We start from the raw sequence: 24,599 nt of genomic DNA on the forward strand, positions 1-24,599 counted from the left end.
ATTTCTGCTTTTGTCCTATGTGAATTTAAATCAAGATTCGAGGTAATAAAATATAGAACAGGTTGAAATTCACATATGCTGACTCACTTTGAATTGTTATGAGTAACTTAATAGCTTAGTCATCTAACACAGAGATACATTTGCAAAAATATTGAAAACTGGGAAGAGGAATGAAGTGTAACAGAAAATAAATAAAATGCTCTTCAGTTTTCTGAGATTTCTGCTCTGAGTGTTCTGATTTTTATCTGATATCTGACAATTTTTAGAAAAGTACTGCCTTAAATACTGAAAAATAGTAATAATACAACTTCTTTTTATTTTCACCTTGAAATGGAAAAAGTTACCCTGAAAAATAACTATTTTCTCACATTTCAGTTACATCTCACATAATCACAATTTTAACTTATTGACAGAGGTAGTATCTTTTGCAAAGAGTAAGAATGAAATTTCCTAATAATCAGAATATTAATATTTTTAGCCATTTGTTTTAAAGTTCAGAGTCTGGAGGAAGTGGACATAAAAAAGTCATGAGCAAAGACCTCTTCATGGTCTCAGTACCAATCAGTGTATATCTAAAAAAGTTACTGGTTTCTGGTTTTGTTCTTTAAAATGCAACAACTAGCAGAATACTTTTTCTTATTCCTAGTGGACATCTCTGTACTTTACTCATTCCTCACCAGCTGAAGTAGAAGCATGTTTTCATCATCAGTTTGTGCCACAGAGTCCTAGCGATGTGCGAGATCATGTGTTCATAGGCATTGCTCCAAAAAACATACAAGTATTATACATAAAAATAATTTACTTACACATTTTCCCTCCTCTGTAGTTACATGTAAAAAAACATAAGCAATTTATCTTCATATGGACTATCTTTAGATGATTAACATTTATCTTCAAGAGGACTTATTGAAAGGCACATTCTACTAGTGCAAAACAGGAAAAAAAAAATAGTAGGCACCACTGACACTGGTAGAAATATTTAAAGTAGTTCCAGTGATCAGCTTTAGTCTTTCAGGTGGAGGAATTCCTGAAGGTGTTATGTATTTATGTTGTATAAGTATCAAAGAAGGTAATTTCACATTTGCTTGTAAAACATTCCAGTATATAAACTTGCCTGAAGTCAGAGAATATTTCAGAGCACTTATGTATTACAGTTGTTATTAGTTTATTTAGTTGTTCTAGAAAATGGAAAAATATATTCCTTAAAAAAAAAAGAGTGTAGAGAAGGATTTTAAGTCTGTAAACAGGTCATGTGGATCCATTGCTCAGTCAAGTGCACATCTTGCACTGCAGAAGAGTTTTGTTTGGTTGTTGTTTTTTGAAGTTTTGTTCCTTAGAACAAAACCTTCCTTTGAAAATGTCACAATTTTATTTCTTACCAATCTTAGTGCTTGCCAACATTCCTCCACAGAGATAGGGTTAATCCCTTAGAAAAAAGGTGAGAAAAAGTAGGCTAGGATTACTGAAAAATATTAGCAGCAGTAGAGAAGTTAGTAGCACAGTTAATATTCTGTCATTCCTGGATTAAACTTTCATGATCAAGCTTGCACCATTTTCTTTCAAAAAAATGAACAGCTACTACTATCAATCTTTGCAGTCAGAGATAAACCTATGCATGCACTCTGTTTATTAGGAGCTGAATGAATGACTTATAAAAAGCAGATAAAAGAAAAGATGTTAATAATTTATTTAAACATAGGCTTCTTGAAAAGGTTAACTCATCATGTTTCATCTTCGGTCATAACTTCCCTATTTTTATAATCAGAAATATCGACTCTCTGCTTATCCTTTTATTGGATGGGAAAGAACACAACCTAAGTATTAAAAATAGCCTAAAAATAAATATTTCTGTATTTGTGGAAAGTGCTGCCTTGGCAATTGTGGAAAAAGTTATTCACGTGTACAAAGACATTGTAGTTTCACTCCTGCCACCTAAAATTCCTTTATTTCTGCCTCTTAGGTCAACCCATTCAAACTCAGACCCTCTAAAACATATATCCTGTGAACAAATTTCAGGCTTGCTATTTATTAAGTACTGAACTGGTGTGGCATCTTACTTGCCTTTGATTTCTCTTTAGGACAGATCGTTTGATCATTAAGATTTTGTATAATTTAAGTACAGAAGGGGGAAATCTGAAATGAACTGTGCTACTCAGTCAGAACTTGTACACGTTGCTTTTCTGGGAAAGCATCCTCTTCTGTGCAGTTAGGTATATGGTAGTAGTAGGTGGCAATGTTCAGTTTTGTAGTTGTCAGGTAGTTATTAGTGCATGTTACATACCTCTCTAAATATTCACCAGGAGTCATTTTTAGGACTAGGTTGGATTTGAGCTGATGGCCTGAGGAAACGGAGTCTGCAGTGAAGTAAAACCCTCAGAACAACCCAGTCACTGTTTGTTGCAGGTCGACTGAACACTACTCAGAAATGGAGATGAGTATGAGAACCTTCCTCTCTCTCAGGGTGTTCAAGAAATTAGTTTGTGCATGAACCTGAGAGGAATTCTGGAACTGCAGAGCATTTCCTTATGACACTTAAGAGTAATGCCTTATAGAGATTAAGCGCAATGGCTTCTTTCCAGACTTCATTTCTTAGAACAAAAATTATCTCCCTGCAGTGCTAAGACTTGATTATACCCTCGGATATGCACAGCACTGAAAAGAGGAATAATTTATGCATTGGAGGGGCTAGCAGCAGCCTCCATGATGAACTGTTGTTCCTTAGGGATACTGTCTTCCAAAAAGTGGTGCATTGTGCCAGCTACGCACAGTGCTTCTGCACTTCAATATATCCCCAAATGTATTGGTCTTCCCAGTTTGACCAGAAGTAATGTTACGTTCCTACATTTATTTATTTATTTATTAAATGCTGCCTGACACGTACAGAACAATTTTTGTTTTGGACCTTATTCTGCACACAAAGACATAGAAAATGCCCAGAATTTCTGGATGTGATTCTCTGACTACACCATTTCAGCAAACACAAAATTCAAGTACCGAGTTACAGAAGAATGCTGGAATACACATCCAGCAGTTACTTAGACCTATAACCTAATAATTACCCAAAAAAAAGAAAAAAAAAAGAGCTATGTGCTTTTCATATTGCCCACAAAGACATGTATGGGAACTCCAGGCTGCATTTTCTATTTGACAGGACTACAAGATGTCACCAGCTGCATTCAGTCCAGTAAGAGCAATGCTGCTTTTTTTTTTCTTTTTATCTTTTTTTTGTAATAAGAAACAGAACCATATTCACACATAGTCTAATAAAACTGACATGCTGTTGTTTGCAAGCTCTATTGATACAGGTAAGCCTGTTGAAAGTATTAAAATAGACATAATAGCATATATGTGTATATAAAAACTTTATAATGAGTATTTGATATATAAATGTAGCAAGTACAGCAATATCATATAAAAGTTGTGTAGCAAGAAGTTCATTGAGCACTGCACCTAACAGAAGCCTGGTTTCTATTAGATTTGTTTTATAGTTGATTGACGTTTTAACTGTATTATACTAAGGGTGCAATACATGCTCATCCCTGATTAGACATCAGAGAATCCACTGAGGAAATAAACATAACTGCAAAAAGGTTTTTTGTCAAAAGACTGTTCATTGGTAAGACATGAGAGGATCAGCAAGAGGCACTAAGCTTGACTGAGTATGGACTGCTCTCATGTCTGGTAAATACATATTTATGATTAAAGCTTTTTAAACTTACCATTTTTTGATACCTGCAAAGGTACACTGACTTTACAAGGCAGTTGTCTCTTTAAAGAAGGTATTAGCATAGTCTTTGCTCTCTCCTGTTAAAGGTACTTTAACAAATAGGTGGGAGCTTTTATTCAAAACCTCTATTAATGAAGATTGAAGTTGGTCATTACGCTCAGAGGTTCCTAGTGGGGCTCATGTCTATGCACATATAAACACATACAATCTCAAACCATGCAAATCCCATTCCATTGGAAATTTGACTTACAAATACATACAGATTGCAAACACACAGCACTTGGGTCTTTCCAGGTATTACTTTGGAATAGTTCTAGTTACAATTGTAAGACTCTTATATTTACATTCAGAGCTGCAATTTAACATGATTTTGTGAGAAAGCATGCTCCTCACTCAGAGGTATTATTAATATTTGTGTATTAAATATTAAGGTATACATGTATCTTTGCATGGCACTTCCTGGATAATAAAAAGAAAAGGTCTCTGCCCTCAAGAGCTCACAGTCTAAATACCATTTCTGTAAAATCCATTTACCTCCTGATGAATCTGAACATACTCTGAAACTATTTCTTTCCTATGGAAATGAGCAGCTTTTCTAAGCAGTGCACTAGAAAATAAGTTTTTTCCTACATGGAGTGAGATTTTTTTTTTCTGATTAATAACATTTATTTTAGTTATAGCTAAAATTTTACAGATTTTTCAACCTAATTATCTATTTGCATATTTACTCATTAAAATGCTCACACTATTGGTCAGAGATCAGTAAATAATTTTGCTAGGAAGCTTAGTTATTCAGGAATCCTTATACATTAAAAAGAATTATGCACATGGATTATGTGTTATTAGAATACCTTACAGTCTTTGAGCTAGAGAAATGTTGTACTTTGTTGAGACCGAAGTGTGAACAGTGTTTCTGTTTTGAATATTCAAACAGGCAAGCCTGTAATACTTTGCAGACTCTTTCATTCATAAACTTACACAGGTGGAAAAGTATAATGTCCTTCATCTTACAGCTGTGAAAACTGAAGCAATAAGGGAAGTGAGTTAATGAATTACATAAGGTCACAGAGCAGGCCATTGGCAGAGAAAAAGTATTTTTCCTAACTACATTATCTCTCAGTTGGACTATTCCATGCAATTGGTATAAAATGCATCTTTTCATGAGAAATATGGCATTATTTTTCCCCTCACCAAAAAAAAAATTTCTTATTGTTATCAACTTATATTTTCTCAGAACATCATATTGCTTACTGTGTGTTAATTGGCAAACTAAGCATTATAATAATTGTTCTAACAAATACTATTTTTTCTATACAATTTCTAACACATCAGGGTACTCTAAGTTTGACAGGCAGTATTTGAATCTCAACACTGAAGAGTGAACACAATCTAGAACAGTGGTATAAGAAAGTTAAGAACTGCTTCTCCTGTATTAGTTTTCAAGTAGGCCTTATACTGGGGTCTTCACGTGTAACTTTGCAAGTAGTTAGTGGTAGTCTTTGGAAAATGAGAAAGAAACAGTATAGAGATGGAGAAGAAGGGGAAGAGTTGTTTGGATTGGATGGAGTGACAATTAAGGTAAGCCCAAAACTTTTGGGAAGGTAGCACATGAACTTCCCAGGGTCAAACTACTTTATCTCTTAAGACTTTCTTATTAATTTAATGTAAATATTGCTTTTATTTTTCCAGATTTCTTATTTGCCTTCAGATTTCATTAATACATTTCAAAGACCTGTAGAGTTTTCTTGGAAGGGTGTCCCCCAAGTTAGAGAACAACACACAATATAGTGCTGCAACTATTTTCATTTGTATTCAGGATCATAATAATTCCAAGCCAATGCAAACTGAGAGCATCAGTGACAACATATCTATAAATATCCCGTATTTTTTTTGTTCAATATAAAAAAACTTCTGCAGTCAATAGAAGAATAATTGAGATGAGTCTTAAACTTTTGTTGCAAACACATTAATTTGCTCACATGATAAAGCTCAACGTAACAGCTCATGGGAAACATACTTACTTGCTCTCTTGTGTTGTTTTTCTTATTATAGTACTACAGTTCTTCTTTATTCTTAGCTCTCATAAGCCCCAAGGCACAACAAAGGTTTGTGAGTCCCTCTGGACCTTAGAAGCCTTTGCTAGGCCAAGGAAAATTATTCGTTATGACTTGTGATGGGTTCTGGAGCATGGAAGACAGATTGTTATTTTATTGGCTTCAGCCCAATGTTCTCCAATTTTATGTTACTCAGAATACTCTTCCTAAGAGATGATTATAATGTAACATACATATACTTATGTTAGCCTGACATCCACTATTTAAAAAAAACAATTACACATTGTGGAGCAGTAGAAAAAAAATATTTCAGGTGTACAGGTCTTCCTTATAACTTGGGGAAAATGTAGCCATTACTTTTAAGAATTGTGTTATTACTAATTTTTGATGCTGAAGTCTGTATCCATAGCCTTAAATGTTGAGATGGTGGATTTCTTTGGTTTTATTCTTGTTTTCTTATAAGAATGGGAAATACCTATGAAATGTATTAAAAAAGCTGTATTGCCTTTTGAACTATTCTTTCATTCTTACTAACAGTATGTTAGGAGAATTGTCCTCTGTATTTTAAAAGGATGAGAAACAAGAGAGCATTAACTCCTGTGGCTTCACTCTGAAAGATTCCATCATCTCCCATGGTTGCATTATGATTTGCATCTTTTTTCAGATGCGTATGTGCAACTCTGGCTTGAGTTCTATCATATCTGTATTAAGTTATTGAGCATGTGGTCCCAAATTCAGTCATTGAACTTCAGGAACCTCTTGTATAGTCAGAAGGAAACAGTCACTTCCAGAGATGATTCAGGCACTTATGAAATAAGTCACCCTGTGGAAGTGTTTCTCTTCCTGCACAGGTTACACAGAGAGCTTAAAGCAACACAGTAAATTATCTGCGCACTGAGAGGACAAGCTCACTCAAGAAGGTTTTCCAGGCAATCCTATCTTGGAAACTCCTCAATCTGAGAAAAAGTCTAAGATGAGATCAATGTACTGATGAGAAGACAAAGCACGCTGTGCCATGCTGTTTGGGATCTGCCTCGGCATCTCTGGAAAGAGAAATAAGTCATGATAGCTATCTAGCAGTGGAACTACTGCTTGAAAAGCATCATTTGTTGCTGAAAAGCTGTACCTTCTCACTGCTCCTAGCACAGGTTTGAACTGCACTTGCTCACTGTTTGGATGTATCACAGAGGGAGTTGGCTGCCATCTCTACATTAGTTTGCTAATACATTATGATTATAAAAACATTTTTGCAGACCTTATTTAGGAAAACATGCTCCCCTGCTGTTTGCATGCAGTCTTGAATGACTGCAGAACTTCATTTTTTGAGTCCAGGAGGCAGCTTTTCCAGATTTGGTAAAACTCTGCTCTTATCTGGGTGACCATTGCAAAGTCCTGCATACATTCTCTATCCTCTTGTACTTAAGTGTTAAATCTGCTACAAAAATGTACAAGACGGATCAGCACAAAGCAAATATTTTTAGACTTAATAAATGGGAAAAAACCCCACAGACAATCTAGAAGACTAAATATGAAAAAATGACCTAAACTTCAACTTAACCTAAGTCAAGTACTTTAACATTAAACACTTTACAAGGATGCTTATTCTTTCAGGATTCTCCTCTCATACAGTCTTTATAATATCCTGACAATACAATTTTAAATTATATCCTATGTTTAATCCTTCATTATGCTTAACAGGAATGCCTGATATAGACTGTGGCACAGGAAAGACATAGGACTAGGCAGTGAATGACTTTTGCATAGTTGTTTGTTAGTGGGGCAGGGAAAGCTGGAAGGCTTATCAGATGAATGAAGCAGATGTATACCTTAATAAAGGTGATACAGTAGCTAAGGCAGTTTTATTTACATAAAATAAAATCATAGAATCATAGAATCATAGAATCCTAGGGGTTGGAAGGGACCTCGAAAGATCATCTAGTCCAACCCCCCCTGCCAGAGCAGGGTCACCTAGAGTACATCACATAGGAACGCATCCAGGTGGGTTTTGAATGTCTCCAGTGAAGGAGACTCCACAACCTCCCTGGGCAGCCTGTTCCAGTGCTCTGTCACTCTTACAGTAAAAAAATTTTTTCGGATATTCACCTTGAACCTCCTATGCTCCAATTTACACCCATTACCCCTTGTCCTATCACTGGTCATCACTGAGAAGAGCCTAACTCCATCTCCCTGACACTCACCCCTTACATATTTGTAAACATTGATGAGGTCACCCCTCAGCCTCCTTTTCTCCAAGCTAAAGAGACCCAGCTCCCTCAACCTTTCCTCATAAGGGAGATGTTCCACTCCCTTAATCATCTTTGTGGCTCTGCGTTGGACTCTCTCAAGCAGATCCCTGTCCTTCTTGAACTGAGGGGCCCAGAACTGGACACAATACTCCAGATGCGGCCTCACCAATGCAGAATAGAGGGGGAGGAGAACCTCTCTTGACCTACTAACCACACCCTTTCTAATGCACCCCAGGATGCCATTGGCCTTCTTAGCCACAAGGGCACATTGCTGGCTCATGGTCATCCTCCTGTCTACCAGGACCCCCAAGTCTCTTTCACCTACACTACTCTCCAGCAGGTCAGCCCCCAACCTATACTGGGACATCGTGTTGTTCTTCCCCAAATGCAAAACTCTACACTTCCCCTTGTTGAATTTCATCATGTTTCTCCCCGCCCAACTCTCCAGCCTGTCTAAGTCTCTCTGAATGGCAGCACAGCCTTCTGGTGTGTCAGCCACTCCTCCCAGCTTGGTGTCATCAGCAAACTTGCTGAGGGTACATTCTATACCCTCATCCAGGTCGTTGATGAAGATGTTGAACAACACCGGTCCCAGTACCGACCCCTGAGGGACTCCACTAGTCACACACCTCCAACCAGATTCTGCCCCATTGACTACAACTCTCTGACTCCTTCCCATCAACCAGTTCCTAATCCACCTCACTACCTGATCACCAAACCCATACCTGATCAACTTATCTACAAGGATGCTGTGGGAGACGGTGTCAAATGCCTTACTGAAATCAAGATAAACCACATCTACTGCTCTACCATCATCTATCCACCTAGTAATTTCCTCATAGAAGGCTATGAGGTTAGTCAAACATGATTTACCCTTGATAAAACCATGTTGACTGCTCTTGATGAGCCCCATGTCCTTGATATGTCTAGAGATAGTGCCAAGGACAAGTTGTTCCATCACCTTTCCAGGGATGGAGGTGAGGCTGACCGGTCTATAGTTACCCAGGTCCTCCTTCTTGCCCTTCTTGTAGACTGGAGTGACATTTGCTATCCTCCAGTCCTCAGGCACCTCTCCTGTTACCCATGACTTACTGAAGATGATGGAGAGTGGCATAGCAATGACCTCTGCCAGCTCCCTCAGCACCCTTGGATGCATTCCATCTGGACCCATCGATTTATGGATGTCCAGATTACTCAACTGATCCCTAACCCAATCCTCATCTACTATGTCCTCACCTATCTTGACTACTTCTGGGGCTATATGAATCTGGGGCTCATGGGAAAATCCTGCAGGAGTAAAGACAGAGGCAAAGAGTAAAGACAGAGGCAAAGAAATAAAATAATGCTTTCATTGGTCTGCCACATTGACCTGCTGAAAAAGGACTGGAAGGTCAAACTACTGCTTGATGACTGCAGACTACTGCTTGCTTTGTGTTTTTCATTTCCAGGCACTCATTTGCAAGCACCAGGCTCAGGGCCCATTTTCAGAGCTCAGACTCTCGTTTGCGTAAAGATTTGACAGTTCCTCTTTGGATCGGGCCTCTTGGGTTGGTTTCAATTTTGCCCTGTATTTTCCATAGTCATAATATTAACCCTTAGTAATTTTTTTTTTTGTTCACAGCTATGCAGAATACATTTGTTAACAGTGCTGAATGAAACAGAAAGCCCTCATTAAGGAAAATAATAATTCCACACTGTATGCAACAACTAAGATATAGGGCTATACATGAATAATGAGGATGAAGATGTCAGCCTTGTGTTCTGAATGAGGGCCTTGAAAAGAGAAAAGAATCATAGAATAATAAAAGTTGGAAAAGACCTTCAAGATCATTAAGTCCAGCCACCTGCCCTACAACCCCTAACCACTAAACCATCTCCTGAAACACCGTGTCTACCTGTATTTTGAACACCTCCAGGGTGTTCAGGATGGTGCCTCCACCACCTCCCTGGGAAAGGGGTATCTTACAGATGACAGGCAAGATAAAAGACTAAGATATTTGAAGATACTAGGAGTTTTGTATTAATTACCTTTGGAGTGCCTGCCTTAGCAATAAAAAACACTTTTAAAGTGACTCGTTAGGGTGTATTACGTATGAAAAGTGAAACATATTTTAAAGTATTATTCAAGTGACTGTCAAAATCAATTTGTTTTGCCTTGTTTTCTAAGGAAATTATGCTTATATGATTGCCCTGTCAATTTTCCTTGTCTCTCCTCTGAACTCTTGACCCATATCAACCAAATTCCACAGAGGATTCTCACATGTATTACATGCCCACGCATTTTGTACCAATATGAAAACAAACTGAGGAGTGCCTCATTCAAGGAAGTCTGCAGTATGGCAGCAACAAGACAGCAGAAGGTCACAGTGCAGCAGGCCCTCTCTTTTTATAAAGCTGCACTTTGCACAGTTTCTTGTGGGTCTACCAAGCAACATTCAAAGAGGTGTGGAAGTATGGAGAGGCTCGGGGGTCTTCTAGTTATCCAATGGCACCAGTCATTGCACCAAGGTGCTCTGTCCCCTGGTTGGTGTCACACATGGAGGCAGTCCTCTCCTCTTCCTACGACTGCAAATTGACACATTTGGGGAGGCTTAAAAGTGCCTTCTGAGATAGGTTTTCCTTAAGTGTGGTCTCTTACAGAAGTCTCTCCAGGTTTTTTAATTGGGTGGGTGGGTGCAGTGGTATTTTTCGGTGAGGGAAAAAGTCTTTCTAATTTCTGTAAGTCCTGTAGCAGCTTGATCTAGTGTCCACTTTGCCAGTTTTTTTTTTTTATTTGGGCATGAGTCTGATGGCTCACAAAGGAATGCTAGACCAAGACTTTAATTTTTACTATCTGCCAATTCTACATTAATTATAATAATGATATTTACAGTGCATTCACAATGAACCTGGAAATCATGTACAATTTGTGCTAAGAGGAAAAATGTCACTTGCCTGTGTCTGCCTTCCATCTGTAGAGTTTTCCAGAAGATGAGGGCTATATTCAGTCTTCTGAAATGGCTCTCATTGGCCATCACCCAGGTCAGCTTGTGTTAACCTTGAAGTCTTAGAAGCTGAAAACAAGTCTATCACTTAGAGCTATTAGGTCTACTTGTGTTGAATTGTCAGGAACACCAATTATATTAAAGTAGTGAAGAAAGGAGGTGATAGTGCTAGAAAGTGATAACTCTGAATTTGCCATTCATGGAGTTAATAAATAAGGCCCCCATAAGACTGATAGCAGGAAACTAAACAAACAAACAAACAAACAAACAAAAATTACAGCCTTGTTCTCCAAAACAGAGTGTGACATATGTATGATAAAGGACCAGGATAAAATCAGGATCTTGGTGGGGAGTAATTTGAATTTTTAAATCTAATTTTTATTCTTCTTGGAGTGATGTGAGAGCCTCAAGACAGTGAATCCTTTGGAAAATGAGATTAGTAAAGTAACAGCCTGAGAGAGGCTAGGGCTTAATGCATGTGCCATTGGAAATGCTGCTCCACCAAACTGCAGCACATAAACGATACAAGAACGGAACAAAACCCGTGCACTTCAACCCAAAGATTAGGAAGTTTCACATCACCTTATTAATTTAGACACACCTTCAGATATAAATATATAGATACATATATTTATTAGGGAGCGATACACCAGATAGTAATGGTTTACTAAACTGGTAAATGTGGCTATTATTCCAGACACGCGGGGCTAGCGAGAGGAGCCACCCGGCGCGGGTGACGCGGACGGGGCGCGGCGGACGGGGGGGCCGTGCCCGCACCCCGGGGCCGCCCGGCAAGCGGCGGCAGTAAGACCCGCGGACTGCGCTGCGCGGAAAGGAAAGAAAACCTTGCTTGTTGAAAGCGGGAGAAATCCCCCCACCCCCTGTGCGGGCCGTGAGGCGGGAAGTCAGTCACCTGGTGGCGAAGGACAGTAAAACAAGAACGAAGAGGGAAATCTCTCTCTCTCCTTTCTCTCTTCTGCAAGAGATCCACCTCCTGTTCTCCTCCCAACTCTTTTAGCATAACCTTCAAAGAAGACATTCCCTACAGACTTTCTTATATTTTTCTTTAAAAAAAAAATAATATTACTGAGAGCATACCATTACCTGAAAAACAATTTGTGAGTCTATGCAGGACTTCAGGGATTTTGTTATCTTGCCAGCGAAATTGTTCATCGCTAATGTCTTGCGCTCACAGGGTGCTAAATTAGCTGCCGGAGTAGGCATGACGGAGAAGGGCTTTTATCCCAGACTATTCTCACCAGTTTGAACACATTCGCTTGAAGTCTGCTGCATGATGCTGCCCAGGGAAGCAGGATTTTTTCTCGGGATGCAGCGATTCGCCGGTTTCTGAGCTTACTGCAGAAGAAAAAAATAATCTTTAAACTGAGGGGATTCATGCTTTTTTTGCTCTCTCCTTTCATTGCCAGAGGACGCGAATCTCTTCCACCAGAGAAGGATCACCTGTCGCTTTAATCCCTAAGGGAGTTCTTTAAAAAAAGAAGGAAAAAAAAGTGAAATGTTTATTTTATTTTATTTCAACCGGTGGAGGCGTGATCGCAGAGAATGAGACTGAGGGGAGCTGCCAGGGTTTGGAGGACAAGCCTGAGTTTAGGCTGGAAACTGAGAGACTAGATTCCCCCGTCTTCCCCCCCCCCCCCCCCCCCCCCCCCTTCCCTATTTATTTATTTGGCACAACTTCCCTAGTTCCCCCTCTGCTCCGCTCAGTTTCCTTCTATGGACAGATCAGCAAAGCTGGACACTGAGGAGCTCAAGGTAGGCTACCCGCCGGGTGCCGTCATTACGGTTTGGGTTGGATCGCGTCCTGCCCTCTGCTCTGCCTGGCTGCATGGGCGGAGGTTGCGCGGGGCGGCGCGGGGCGGCGCGGAGCGGTGCGGAGCGGTGCGCGGGGCTCCCGCAGCCCTGGGCAGGGGGCGCGGAAACGAGAGCAGCCGCTCCGCGGTGGGGAAAAGCGCTGGAAGGGAACTGCCAGCGAGGAGCGCGGCTTCCCCCTCTGTCTGCGCGGCCGCGAGCATCGTCATAGTAGTATTAATAACAGCGATGATGAGGGTGATGATGATGGTCATGATGGTGGTGATGATGATGCTGTCCGTGTGCTTTCGGCGTTGCATCAGCGCTGGGCGCAGCAGTAATCTCGCCCTGGGAGGAGGCGGCAGAGGACCGGCGGGCTCCCCAGTAGAAGTTGCCTCTGAAGCCTTCCTCGCCTGGGCATCTCCTCTCTTTCCTCCTCTCCTCGCCGTCGGGAGCAAGGGGGAACCCCCCCCCCCCCCAACACCTCCCTTCCGCCTCGCCAGCCCCTGCGCGGAGCTCGGGTCTCCTCCCCGAGCCGAGGAAGCGGCGGCGGGGTGCGGGGCCGGGCGCGCCGGGTCGGCCCCTGGCTCCGGGGCTGCTTGAACAATAAAACTTTGCATTAGGACGGTACGAGTGCGAGGATTCCACCCCCCCGGCCCAGCTCTGGCTCCCTCCCTGCTGAAGGAGGATGCCTGAGAGTGCTGAGCATGCTCCTTTGCGGAGATGGAGAGCCTGCCCACACCTGCTGTTAGAGCCTCCAGCCTTGAGTGAAAGTAGGCTCAAATAAGAACAATACAAATCTATTTGTCTATATGGGTCCAAAGAGCGTGGGGCGGGGGAGGCGAAAGGCGGCGGGCCCGCCGGGCGTGAGGGGAGCGACGGCCGAGGAGGAGCCGGAGAGGCGACGAGGGAGGACACACACCTCGCCGCGGGGGTGGCGGGGGTATCGGTGCACAGCTAAGGGAGCCATGGCAGAGGAAGGGGAACACAGTCCTCTTCCCCCGCCTCTCGCACAGCCATCCTCGGGACACCCACTCAGGGCGCCGGCCTCCCCGCGACTGAGGCGGGCTCTCCGCTGGGGAGGTAAACTCCGGTGAGCACTGAAGTGCTGCCGTGGGCTCCTTTCCTTCTCTGGCAAGCCAGATCTCAAAGTACTTCAGCGTACTTGTCTGTAAGACGTGAATGAAAAAAAAAACAGTTTCAGCCGCACAGCCTTGCTTGCAACTGCTCTAAGTCCCCTGAGGAAACGCACCCCAGAACTGTAGCAAGGCTTGAGTATTTGACGTGACGGAAGCGCGGGACGAAGAAGGTAATAAAATTATTGCTTGCTTGAGAACCCCTGGTCTCCATAGCGCTTCAAGTACTGCCAAGCCGAAAATGCTGCCTGCCTTAACCTGGGGAGTCCTCTCCCTCTTTCCTCAGCCTTTCCAAGATTTACAGGAGACAGCTGGTGTGGGAAGGTCAGGATCTGAGCCTTCCGAGGCTTCAGGGGAGGGGGGAAAGAGTTTTAGTTGAATCGATTATTTTTAAAGCATCTTTAGATAAAATATGCTGAAAGGGGACAACACTTTGCAGGAATTGTCCTTAAAAGCCTGAGTGGCACGTCCCGCTGTGAGCGGGGCATCCAAGAGCAGGGCTGGTGTAGACGAAGGGGTTTCCACTAGTCTCGTAGTCATCTGCACCACAATTAAGACTAATGTTGCAGCATGTACAGCCTGAGCGACCTTGAGAAAAGCAGCATAGCTGAGAAGTGGCTCTGCTCCTAAGAATCAGCACTTCAATATATATATTTTTCTCCCCCTGCCCCTCATAAGAATGAGAAGAGCTTCAAGAGGAGGCGTTTCTGTAGATGCTGTTAGGATCTAGGCGTCTTTCTGGAACGAGTACAGTGCTTTTCCTGGCTGTGCCAGGTGTTTGATTGCCGCGTGGCTGCCGGGCAGCGGTTCCCGAGGCCCGCAGGGTGCCGCACGCCGCGGGAGCTCTTGCTTCCCGGGGCGGCCGCCGGCAGGGGGTGGTGCGGGCCCAGCCCGGCGCCTCCGCGCCGGCGGGAGCTTCCCACCCTCACGGGACTTCTGGTGCCAAACAGGTATGCAAAGCAGCCCTGCATCTTGCACCAGCAGTTTTGGATTCTCCCGCAGTACAAAGCATCCAGCTGCCTTCCCGGCAGCAGGAATATAAAGGGGGCAAAGGTCTTGGGGACTAAAGAGGTTCCGAGCTGGTGACCTTGCTGTAGCGGGGCACGATAAAGAGCAGCTGCAACGCTGCTCTGACTCGTAACAATGTTTTAGTCAATTTCTGGCTGTTCTCAGGAGTGCTTGAGTCATTTCAGCGCTCCGCTCCTCCCTTGGCTAAGGCAGTCCCGTGCTAGACTAAAGGGACCTATAGCTCTGAGCCAGCTGCAGGTCCTGAGGTGGTGAGTAAGCTCTTCCACATCGTACTGCACAGAGAGCTCATGTGAAGAGCAAGTATGGTAGCAGGGTGTCATAGCAGAACTTACCAAGACTTACAGACTAGACACTTTTTCATGATACTGGATTACCTCCAGGGTGACAGATGTATACCATTGACCATCAAAAAGAATAGTGCGGATTTCCCTACTAATACTGCAAGTCAAATGCGCTGTTTCTAATGATAATATGTAATCATGCTATTGAAAAGACATACTATGTGATATATAAAGCTTTTATACATCTCAGATCAGGTATTAAATATAAATTTGAAATCTGTGTGTTATTCCACTGAGTGGAGTGAATTCTGGATGATATACATGGTGAAGCTGAACAAGTACGGTGTGTGTAACACCTGCTAATGAGGGTCGGTGTGCTTCCCTTACTAGTCTGTCCTGGAATTCCTGATGAAACCGATGGGTACTGAAAAGAGAGGCTACTCTCCCTGAGATTTTGGGCTGTTGTGGTTTTCCTTTGATCTGTCCCATCTTCTGTCTCAGATGCATACGTGAACTTTCCTCAGACTGTTTTCTTCATGTGCATGTGGTGCTTTTGTTTTAAAGGAGTCGTACAGACAAAATAATTCCATCAGAGTTGCATTGTAGTCTTGGGTTTAGTGTTGTGAAGTACTTTCTGTTTAGACCTCAAGTGTATGTGATAGTCTATGCCTACATTTTGAACATAAATGAAACTGAGTGGCTGTGAGTATTAGGTATTTAACAGGGCTTTGTAATTTCTATATAGGCATAAATATGATTAATTCACTGGCAAAACTTACAAACCTTGCATTTAATGTACTCAAAACTTATTATGATTTCTATTTAATTGATTGAAATTGTCCAAGATTTGTTTGCAAAGGAGAGTGGAGAGGTTTTTGTGTTTGATGTACCACTGTTTACTTGTGATATTCATTGACACTGGATAGGTTGTTACAGGTTTTGAACCTCACGTTTCTCTTACTGTTTTATATACTATTCCTTTAACATGTACCGCAAGCATTTATGTTACCTGTGTTTAGGAACCACAATTTGTGTATTGTCTTAGACAGTGGGAGTCTTAAGTGTTCTTTGTAGTCTCTGAAACACTCTGATACTTTTCTTGAGGGAAGTTGGTTTGCAATTGAACATATGATAACGGTGATATTGTTAGCATGGTCGAATTAAAAACATCCTGTAAACCATTTCTTACTGCTTGAAGATGCTGCTTTACTGAGAATTTTTCATCACAATCCCATGATGTTATTTGTAATAGTGTATTTAAGTGCCTTTAGATTACTACTTTTAATACACAAAAAAAGTTAAACACTGTACACTATTTCTGAATCGTCTTGTAAATGTTAGCTGAATTTCTTTATACAGTTCATGAGAAAATATTTACAGTCTGGTTACAGTTTTATATTACCTTGTGATACAAAACTGCTTACTTAACATCTGCATGAAACTGGTCACAGATGAGGTTTTGCCATTGTAGTCATCATATGTGGTTTATGTAATTAATTAAATATTTGATAAAGAATTTCAAACAAGAAAACCACAAATGTTTGAACAAGATCAATTTTGTGATCTTAAACATGTAAATCAGTGTTTAAATTAAGAGGAGAACTAATACTCAGAACAATTCTGGGATTTTATTTTTTTAAAGACGAGCCAGAGAAACTTAAGTGGTTGGTGTTGTGTGGGAGGACTTGATGAGGCTTGGTAGATGGTTATATTTCTGCTTTCAGTTAGTCATTCCATAATTAAAAATATAGTACTCTTTAACACTCAACATATTCTTAAGAAGATCCACTTCATCTATTCATGTGTCGGCTTGGAACATGGACATCTTAGTGTGGGAACTAAAGCATTTGTCTTTTTAACAGAAAATGCTCCCTCCTACCCATTTCTACCTACTTGCCTCCAAGAAACCTTCATGGTTTACTAGGGCTCTCTCAGCAATACTCAATAAAGACAATTAACCTTTGCATTCACAGTCAAAGAATTCAGCCTTTAAAGCATTCTTCATGAAAGGTCAAGCTGAAATAGTTTTAAAGTAATGTACATGCAAGTTTCTTTTCTCTGTGTTTCTGTTGTAGGATTTCCTCTTCATCTCCCAATATGTATAAAGACTGGGCATAGTCCAGGAGACTGTAGAGAATTATATGCATAAGATACAGTTATTCAGCAGACATAAAAAAAAAGGTCTAGGCAATGGCAGTGCTCTCACTCTGCACTTTAGAAATTGTTCCTGTACTGTCACTACCAAGAAACAATAGCAACCTGTGGCTGAGCTTCTTGACATTGTATGTTACAGCTTTGCTAAGCTCAACACTCTTTAAATGGAAAATATATCAAAATCTGAAGGCTTGGTTAAAGGGAAAAAAGCACTTTATCTTCCCGTTCTCCATGGCTTTTGGGAAAATACTGTGTTTTCCTCTGCCACTGTATTCTGCACTTAAAAAAAATAGATGTAAGAGATTTACATAAAGGATAGCAACACATTTCCTTCTTTCTGAAAGGGAAGAGATCAGTGTGTGATGGTGCTTTAAGCTGGGTCATTTCTATAAGTCTGAATGTAAGGCTTGGAGACAATTTATAACTCAAGCTAGAGCCTTTCAACGATAAATAATCTGAAGACCTATTTAGGAGTCCCAGTCTTACTTTCTTGCTATGTCTCTTACGCGTTTGGAGATTCACACTGCTTTCTCAAGTTCCTAATTAGGCCACAAGCAAGATTGTTTGTAAGGTATTATGGCAGAAAATTCGCAAGACACTTTTCCCATGAAAGTATTTAACCTTGTGCAATTTTACGCAAACTTTGTCTGTGTCCAACATAGTTGTCTCTGTGTCCTTTAATGGCCCAGCATTCCAAAGGACAAAGATAAAGACTCAAATACGAAAAAGAAGTACACTCAGTTACAAATGCACTCTTTTCTTACTTTGATGTGCAAATTGTGGGGGCCTCTCCAAAGGGAAAATACAAAGTTTCTTGTCTTCCTTCCTGAAACCTGGAGAACACGACTTAGAAGAAGGATATTGTGAGGTTGTTATCAACGAGCAGTGGGGTTTTGTTCCGTGACACAGGAAGGAATGAATGTTGGCTAAGCCAGAGCAGTGAGATGCAAAATGGAAGGCTTTATGTAGTATTACTGCAGCTAATCCCACAAGGCCAGATTTACAGAGGCACTAAGCAAGTCAGAGCAAGCTTGTGGTGCTCAACAACTTTAATAAAAGGAAGTGTTCTGTTTGTCCCTCTCTTCTTATACCTGTAGGTAACACATTAAGTTGGATTGTGTGATTTAACTCCTGTGCATTTGCACTGCTTGAAAAATACTGAGGACAGAGAATCTTTCTGCAATTTTAAATGAGCAGTACTTTGTTAAATCAGTGCAGTCACATCAGCAGAAGTACATCAGTAATATGTCTAAAAATCAGTGCCACCAGCAGTAGAATGCCCCAGGCATAAAAATCTGGCTTATAGCCATATTTCTCTGTTTTATCAGTCTTCTTCAGTTGATCTGGATAGCTTGGTCTGGAATTTATAGGTTCCACCTTCTTGCTCCTACAGCTCTTGAACAGACAAATTGCATTAATAAACAAAGGCCACCACAACTGAAAAAGCACTTCCTTTCCTGTTTGTAAGAAAGTATAAGTGTATATTTAATAAAAGCACATAAACCGACAACACAATTAATTTGAATTTGTGCTTCCTAACCTCATTGTTCTTTGTACTGTGATCCTGGGTAGGAATGTATATTGTTACAGCCTTAAGGATTCTGCATAATTGTTTAGATTGTTGAACCAGATCCACACAGGTATTTTTGCTATTTTCAGTCTTCAAGATCAGTGTACTCCTTGGTTATGTTGGCCATCTACTTGAAACTGTTAATAAGGTATTTTGTGTTGGATTCAAGAAAGGGGAAAAACTTGCTGATTTCATATTGAACACAATAAATGCGATTATCCTGGGTTTAGTAGGTACATGGCACAATAGCTCTTTAGTATAGGTTTTAATTCAGGAAAACCTTTAGGGAAAATCAGTTTAACTTAAACTAGCAGAATTATCTGATTGTTACATTGGTAGTTGATAAATTGTGGTGTGTTTGGACTTGTAGCTGAGAAAAAGTCCCATAAATCACTGAAATTGTAGGTAGTATTCCAGTAACACTAAGTTATATTATTTCCAGTTAAAGTTAGTCCACATGCACAAGGCAGTCCATAAATGGCTCTGCCTCTTAACTAGTTGAAGACAAGTAAACTGTGTTAGAGGAAGGTTTCATGTTTGCTCAACTTATATTTGCATTTAATGAATTGCCATCATACATAAGAGAAGCAAAACTAAAATAATAAAAAAAAAGGCACTTGAACCTTTGTTGCTTTATAGATTAGTATGTTTCTGCACATAGATCAACAGAGATGACAAGTTGAAAGGCAGTCTAAAATTTCAGGAGTTACCTATAATCAGGAGGAAGAGAGCCAGTACTGTTGAGCCTCAGAATCTGGATTTTACCTTGCATTAAATTTTAAGTCTTATATTGGAAAGGGTATTAAATCTGACCTCAGAATGGTGCCTGGTGTCACACATTGAGCCTGCACTCTGTGTGCTGCGAAGGGGTCTCGACTCTGTCTTTCTGTTTTCACTTGTGGCTTGGGCATTAATCTGCTTTTGCTGTAAGTACCTTTGGAAGTAGTCAGGCCATTAACAGGCTCATTATGAGACCTCAAATTATGGTGTTTTCCAGGAACCTTCATTATTTACTTCAGGAGCTGCTACAAGGAAGGTGCATACAATGTAACAGAGGCTATCCCAGAAGGCAATCCACAAAGACCCCATTGCACCTAAGAGGCTCGGAGCATCTGCAGATGCCTCAGTTCTCCCTAGTACTGCTGCTTAAGCACATCCTGCTGATGATTAACACATTTGCTTGCATACTTCCCGTCTGGACTGAGAGGATTATCTTGGGATTTATCCTGCTTAGGGGCATTGATACTTATCTACCAGATATGTCAGATTCTTCTGCAAACTGTGATCCAATGAAGGTCCTCAAACGATTAACTATTTGCAAGCATGAGTTCAGCAGACGATAGCAGCCCCAATGCCTTTCACTTGATAAATGCCCAAACAAGGTAAAAATGCCCGAGTTTTCCCTTTAATGGGCTTTTTTACTATTAGCTGAAATTACATATATTTTTCACAATAATAGGTCATTGTAGCATAACAAGGAGGGGTTGTTTCTGTTTTGAAGAAAAAATGGAGCACATTTTCTTTACTCAAAGTGATTGTTTGGTCATCATGGTCCAGTAGCACATATGAGTACAGAAACTCCTGTCAAGGTTGTAAAGCTTCAGGAGGTATGTAAGATTTCAGTCTACATTTTTTTTTTTTTTTTTTGGTGGTAATTTGTCTTGGCTAATTCAGGAGCCTCCCTGCTGAGCAGGCTGGCTGTTGTAAATCGTATTCACCAGGTAATATATGTGTGAGGAAGGAAGTTGAATGATCTATGCCCCAATAAGAAGCAGAGAGCATTTCAGAACACATTAGAAAGAGAAGTTTTTCCAAGAAGACTGCTTAGCCTTAAAGCTGAAATTCTTGGTATCATTTATTACTTTCAATAGTTTAAAAACTAGCTGTGAATAAGTACAAGCTAGGAGCAACTCACTAAAACATCATTTGTCCAAAACATCACAAAATCCTAATCCGCTCTGAAAACCTGCTCTGAAGTTTAGAAGAGTTTAGGCAAAAAAAAGAAACGAAACAAAAATTGTGACTTAAGTTCCATCTGTGCTTTGTTTTGCTTGAGTCATCACCAACAGATGGCAAATACTCTGTAAAAATCATTCAGCTGAGTTACTCAGTTTGTGGGGTACCTAAGGAATCTAATCTGACTTCTAACCTTCTATTTGTCAGAAACTCAGTTTCCTTTGGAGGTTCAGACAAGTACCAGCACCACAGGCTTGTGCATATTAATTCCTTCAGATACAGTACCTGCTATGTAAATATTTGTAACAATTATCTTCCCCTTTATTTCTTCTGAAATATTAGGTTCCAGTCCTAGTGTAAAACTGCCTAGCTGTGTCAGACTTTGTAGGTGATTGCAAAAATAGGTAGCAACAAGCTGGTATTGACTGTCACTTCCTGTAGGACTCAAGTTGACATCTACTCTTTCAGATATACTTCAGTTTAGAAATATTCTACGTGCCATTTCCCACTGACTTCTGCAGTTGAGCAGACGTGAGATGAATGCAAAAACTGTCTATCCTGTAGACTCATGTTCCCACTTAATCTTCATGCAGGGAAAATTATTATTCCAATTCATCAATGTTTTATTAGATTTTCCTGAAAAAATTGGCAAAAGAACATCATTCTTCAGAGACTAACAAGTTAGTTAGTGTGTGCTGTTTACTGAGTACTGGCATTGACATTCTCTTTTCTGTAAGCGTATCTCATTTCCAGGGAAGTGAGATACTATTTTTAGAATTGATCTCATACCTTCCTTCGTTTCTCCCCCAACTCATTATCAAGTGCAAGTGAGTATGTGATTGGAAAATGATCTATTTGCCCAGAAGAGACCTCTACCTAGTTAAGCTCCCTATTTTGTTCAGTACTAATTTAGATGAGGTAGATAATATTCACTGTTCATGTAAATATGTCATCTGCTGTGTCTACTGAGACCACTTGTGTTCTTGCTTAATAAAATTACGGATATGTGAGTAGTGACTCTGTGTCTCATGATAAAATTTCCATCGTACTGCTGACAGGCATAAAAACAGAAGGTATCCTTTGCCAAGGTGCTGTCTGGTCCTATAGAACTTGGACTTTTGTAAGCCTTGGTAAGTGAATGAATGTACCTAGTAGGCAGAAAACTGCAGCATGATGAGCAGAAGGAGTGCCCGGGAGAGCTGCACTGAAGCCTGGCACCTGATATGTCAAGAATTACAGATTGCATTGAGTAAAATTAATTTCAGTTTGGGGCATATGCTGCTGCGTCAGACTACAATGCTGTTATTTTGTAATAGATGTACAGAGCTTGCAAACGCATTTGTAGAATAGTCAAGTGGAATGGAGGATTTCAAGTTGAAAGGGAAGAGTCAGTGGTGCATTAACAAATGACAATGCAGGGATCGTGCGCTGAGCTGGTGGCAAACTGAATCAACATGTCTGTATGGCTGTCTGCACTATTCTTCATGCAGATGCCTCATTGAGGTATCCTAATAATTCACAGATTTAGGACTATGTAATGTATAACATTTAAATACATGTCAAAAAAACCCAACAACATGTGAACTTTTATTTATCTAGGTGCTAGAAAACTCAAGTGACTACTCAAAAAACATCTGTCGACACTAGCTTTGACATAGGAGGTGATGGAAGCAGGAGAATCTGAGTTGGATGGTGCTAAGACAGTGTCTTACTGAATAAAAAAATGTTACCACTGAATAGATACGTGATGCAATTTATTGTTCTCTGATGTAAGTATATGATTAAAACTCGCTCCTGGGCATTGCAAATTTCCCCTAAATCTGTGGTTGGGACCCATTTCACGTAGCTTTCACTGTAGTATTTTAGGGAAAACCTATCCTCTTCTGTTGAACAGTTGTACTTTTCTGTTTCTTATGATACCAAGCAACTTTTTTGCTACCTGACCCCTGAATAAAGAGCTAACAGTACTAGCAGAGACTAGCAATTTATCAATATGATTTCTGTCTGTGCAGAAGACAGCTTAAGTATGCTCTTAAAACTAAGAGAATAAATAGACTAAAATTTGTCTTATGATGATACTGTGATTTTTCTTTAAAACAGAAGTCTACTTAAATTGAGCTATAGATAACTCATCACATCTTTGCTTATGTGCATAAGATGACTCATTTGGTGACAGCCAACATGGCTTCCCTAAGGGCACCTCATGCCTGACGAATTTGATGGCCTTCTATGACAAGGCTACAGAGATGGTGGATAATGGCAGAACAACTGACATCATCTACCTGGATTTGTGCAAGGCATTTGACACTGTCCCACATGACATCCTGGTCTCCAAACTGACAAGGCATGGATTTGACAGATGGACCACTCGGTGGGTAAGTAATTAGCTGGATGGCCGCACCCAGAGAGTTGTGGTCAATGGCTCCGTGTCCCAAGTGGAGGCAAGTGACGAGTGGTGTTCCTCAGTGGTCAGTATTGGGACCAGTGCTGTTGAACATCTTTGTTGGAGACACGGACAGTGGGATTGAGTGTATCCTCAGCAAGTTTGCTGATGTTATGCAGTGTGGTTTACACCCAAGGGGGAAGGGAGGCCATCCAGAGGGACCTTGACAGGCTGGAGTGGTGGGCCAATGCCAACCTCATGAAGTTCCACAAGGCCAAGTGCAAGGTCCTGCACCTGGGTCGGCGCAACCCCAGGCACAAGTACAGGCTGGGGCGAGAATGGCTGGAGAGCCGTCCTGAGGAAAAGGACTTGGGGGTAGTAGTAGATGAGAAGCTTGACATGAGCCGCCAGTGTGCGCTGGAGCCCAGAGGGCCAAACACATCCTGGGCTGCATCAAAAGAAGTGTGGCCAGCAGGGCCAGGGAGGTGATTCTGCCCCTCTACTCTGCTTTGGTGAGGCCACACCTGGAGTACTGTGTACAGCTCTGGAGCCCTCAGCACAGGGAAAGGAAAGACATGGAGCTGTTGGAGAGGGTCCAGAGAAGGGCCATGAAGATTATCAGAGGGCTGGAGCACCTCTACTATGAAGACAGGCTGAGAGAGTTGGGATTATTCAGCCTGGAGAAGAGAAGACTCTGGGAAGACCTTCCAGTGCCTGAAGGGAGCCTACAGGAAAGCTGGGGAAGGGCTTTTCACCAGAGGGGGTAGTGGTAGGACAAGGGATAACGGTTTTAAACTGAAAGAGGGTAGATTTAGGTTAGATATCAGGAAGAAATTTTTCACCATGAGGGTAGTAAGGTGCTGGAGTAGGTTGCCTAGGAATGTTGTGGAAGCTCCCTCCCTGGAGGTGTTTAAGGCCAGGTTGGATGAGGCTCTGTGCAGTCTGTTCTAGTGTGAGGTGTCCCTGCTCATAGCAGGGAGGTTGGAACCTGATGATCTTTAAGATTCCTTCCAACCTGAATCATTCTATGATTCAATGATTCAATGATTTACATTTTGAATTATGGAATTTTAAATAATTTATCACAATACTGAATTATTCTGTAGCATTGACATGTAAATTCTTCCTGCATCTTCATGTAACTCCCCCAGATAAAGCCAGTAGCATGAAGAGGAAGAGAAGATGATGAAATCCAGGTTTAGTGCAAGAAGCCAGTACCACAATGTGAGCCAAATGAATGTTTCTTCCACTGTCTTACACAAGTCGTTTC

At 41.1% G+C, this 24,599-nt stretch overlaps 1 protein-coding gene across 2 annotated transcripts in view; it reads left to right on the top strand.

Moving 5' to 3' along the window:
- Positions 1 to 12,677: 12,677 nt before the first annotated feature.
- SGCZ (sarcoglycan zeta) overlaps positions 12,678 to 24,599 on the top strand; it is a 423,412-nt gene continuing 411,490 nt past the window's right edge. For both annotated transcript variants that reach the window (XM_051619665.1, XM_051619666.1), the window contains exon 1: positions 12,678 to 12,784. In XM_051619665.1, the coding sequence (XP_051475625.1) occupies positions 12,746 to 12,784 (39 nt within the window). In that variant the 5' untranslated portion in view covers positions 12,678 to 12,745. The remainder of the gene's footprint in view (positions 12,785 to 24,599) is intronic.

This window comes from Apus apus, chromosome 4, assembly GCF_020740795.1.
Source record: "Apus apus isolate bApuApu2 chromosome 4, bApuApu2.pri.cur, whole genome shotgun sequence".
Classification (NCBI taxonomy): Eukaryota; Metazoa; Chordata; class Aves; order Apodiformes; family Apodidae; genus Apus; species Apus apus.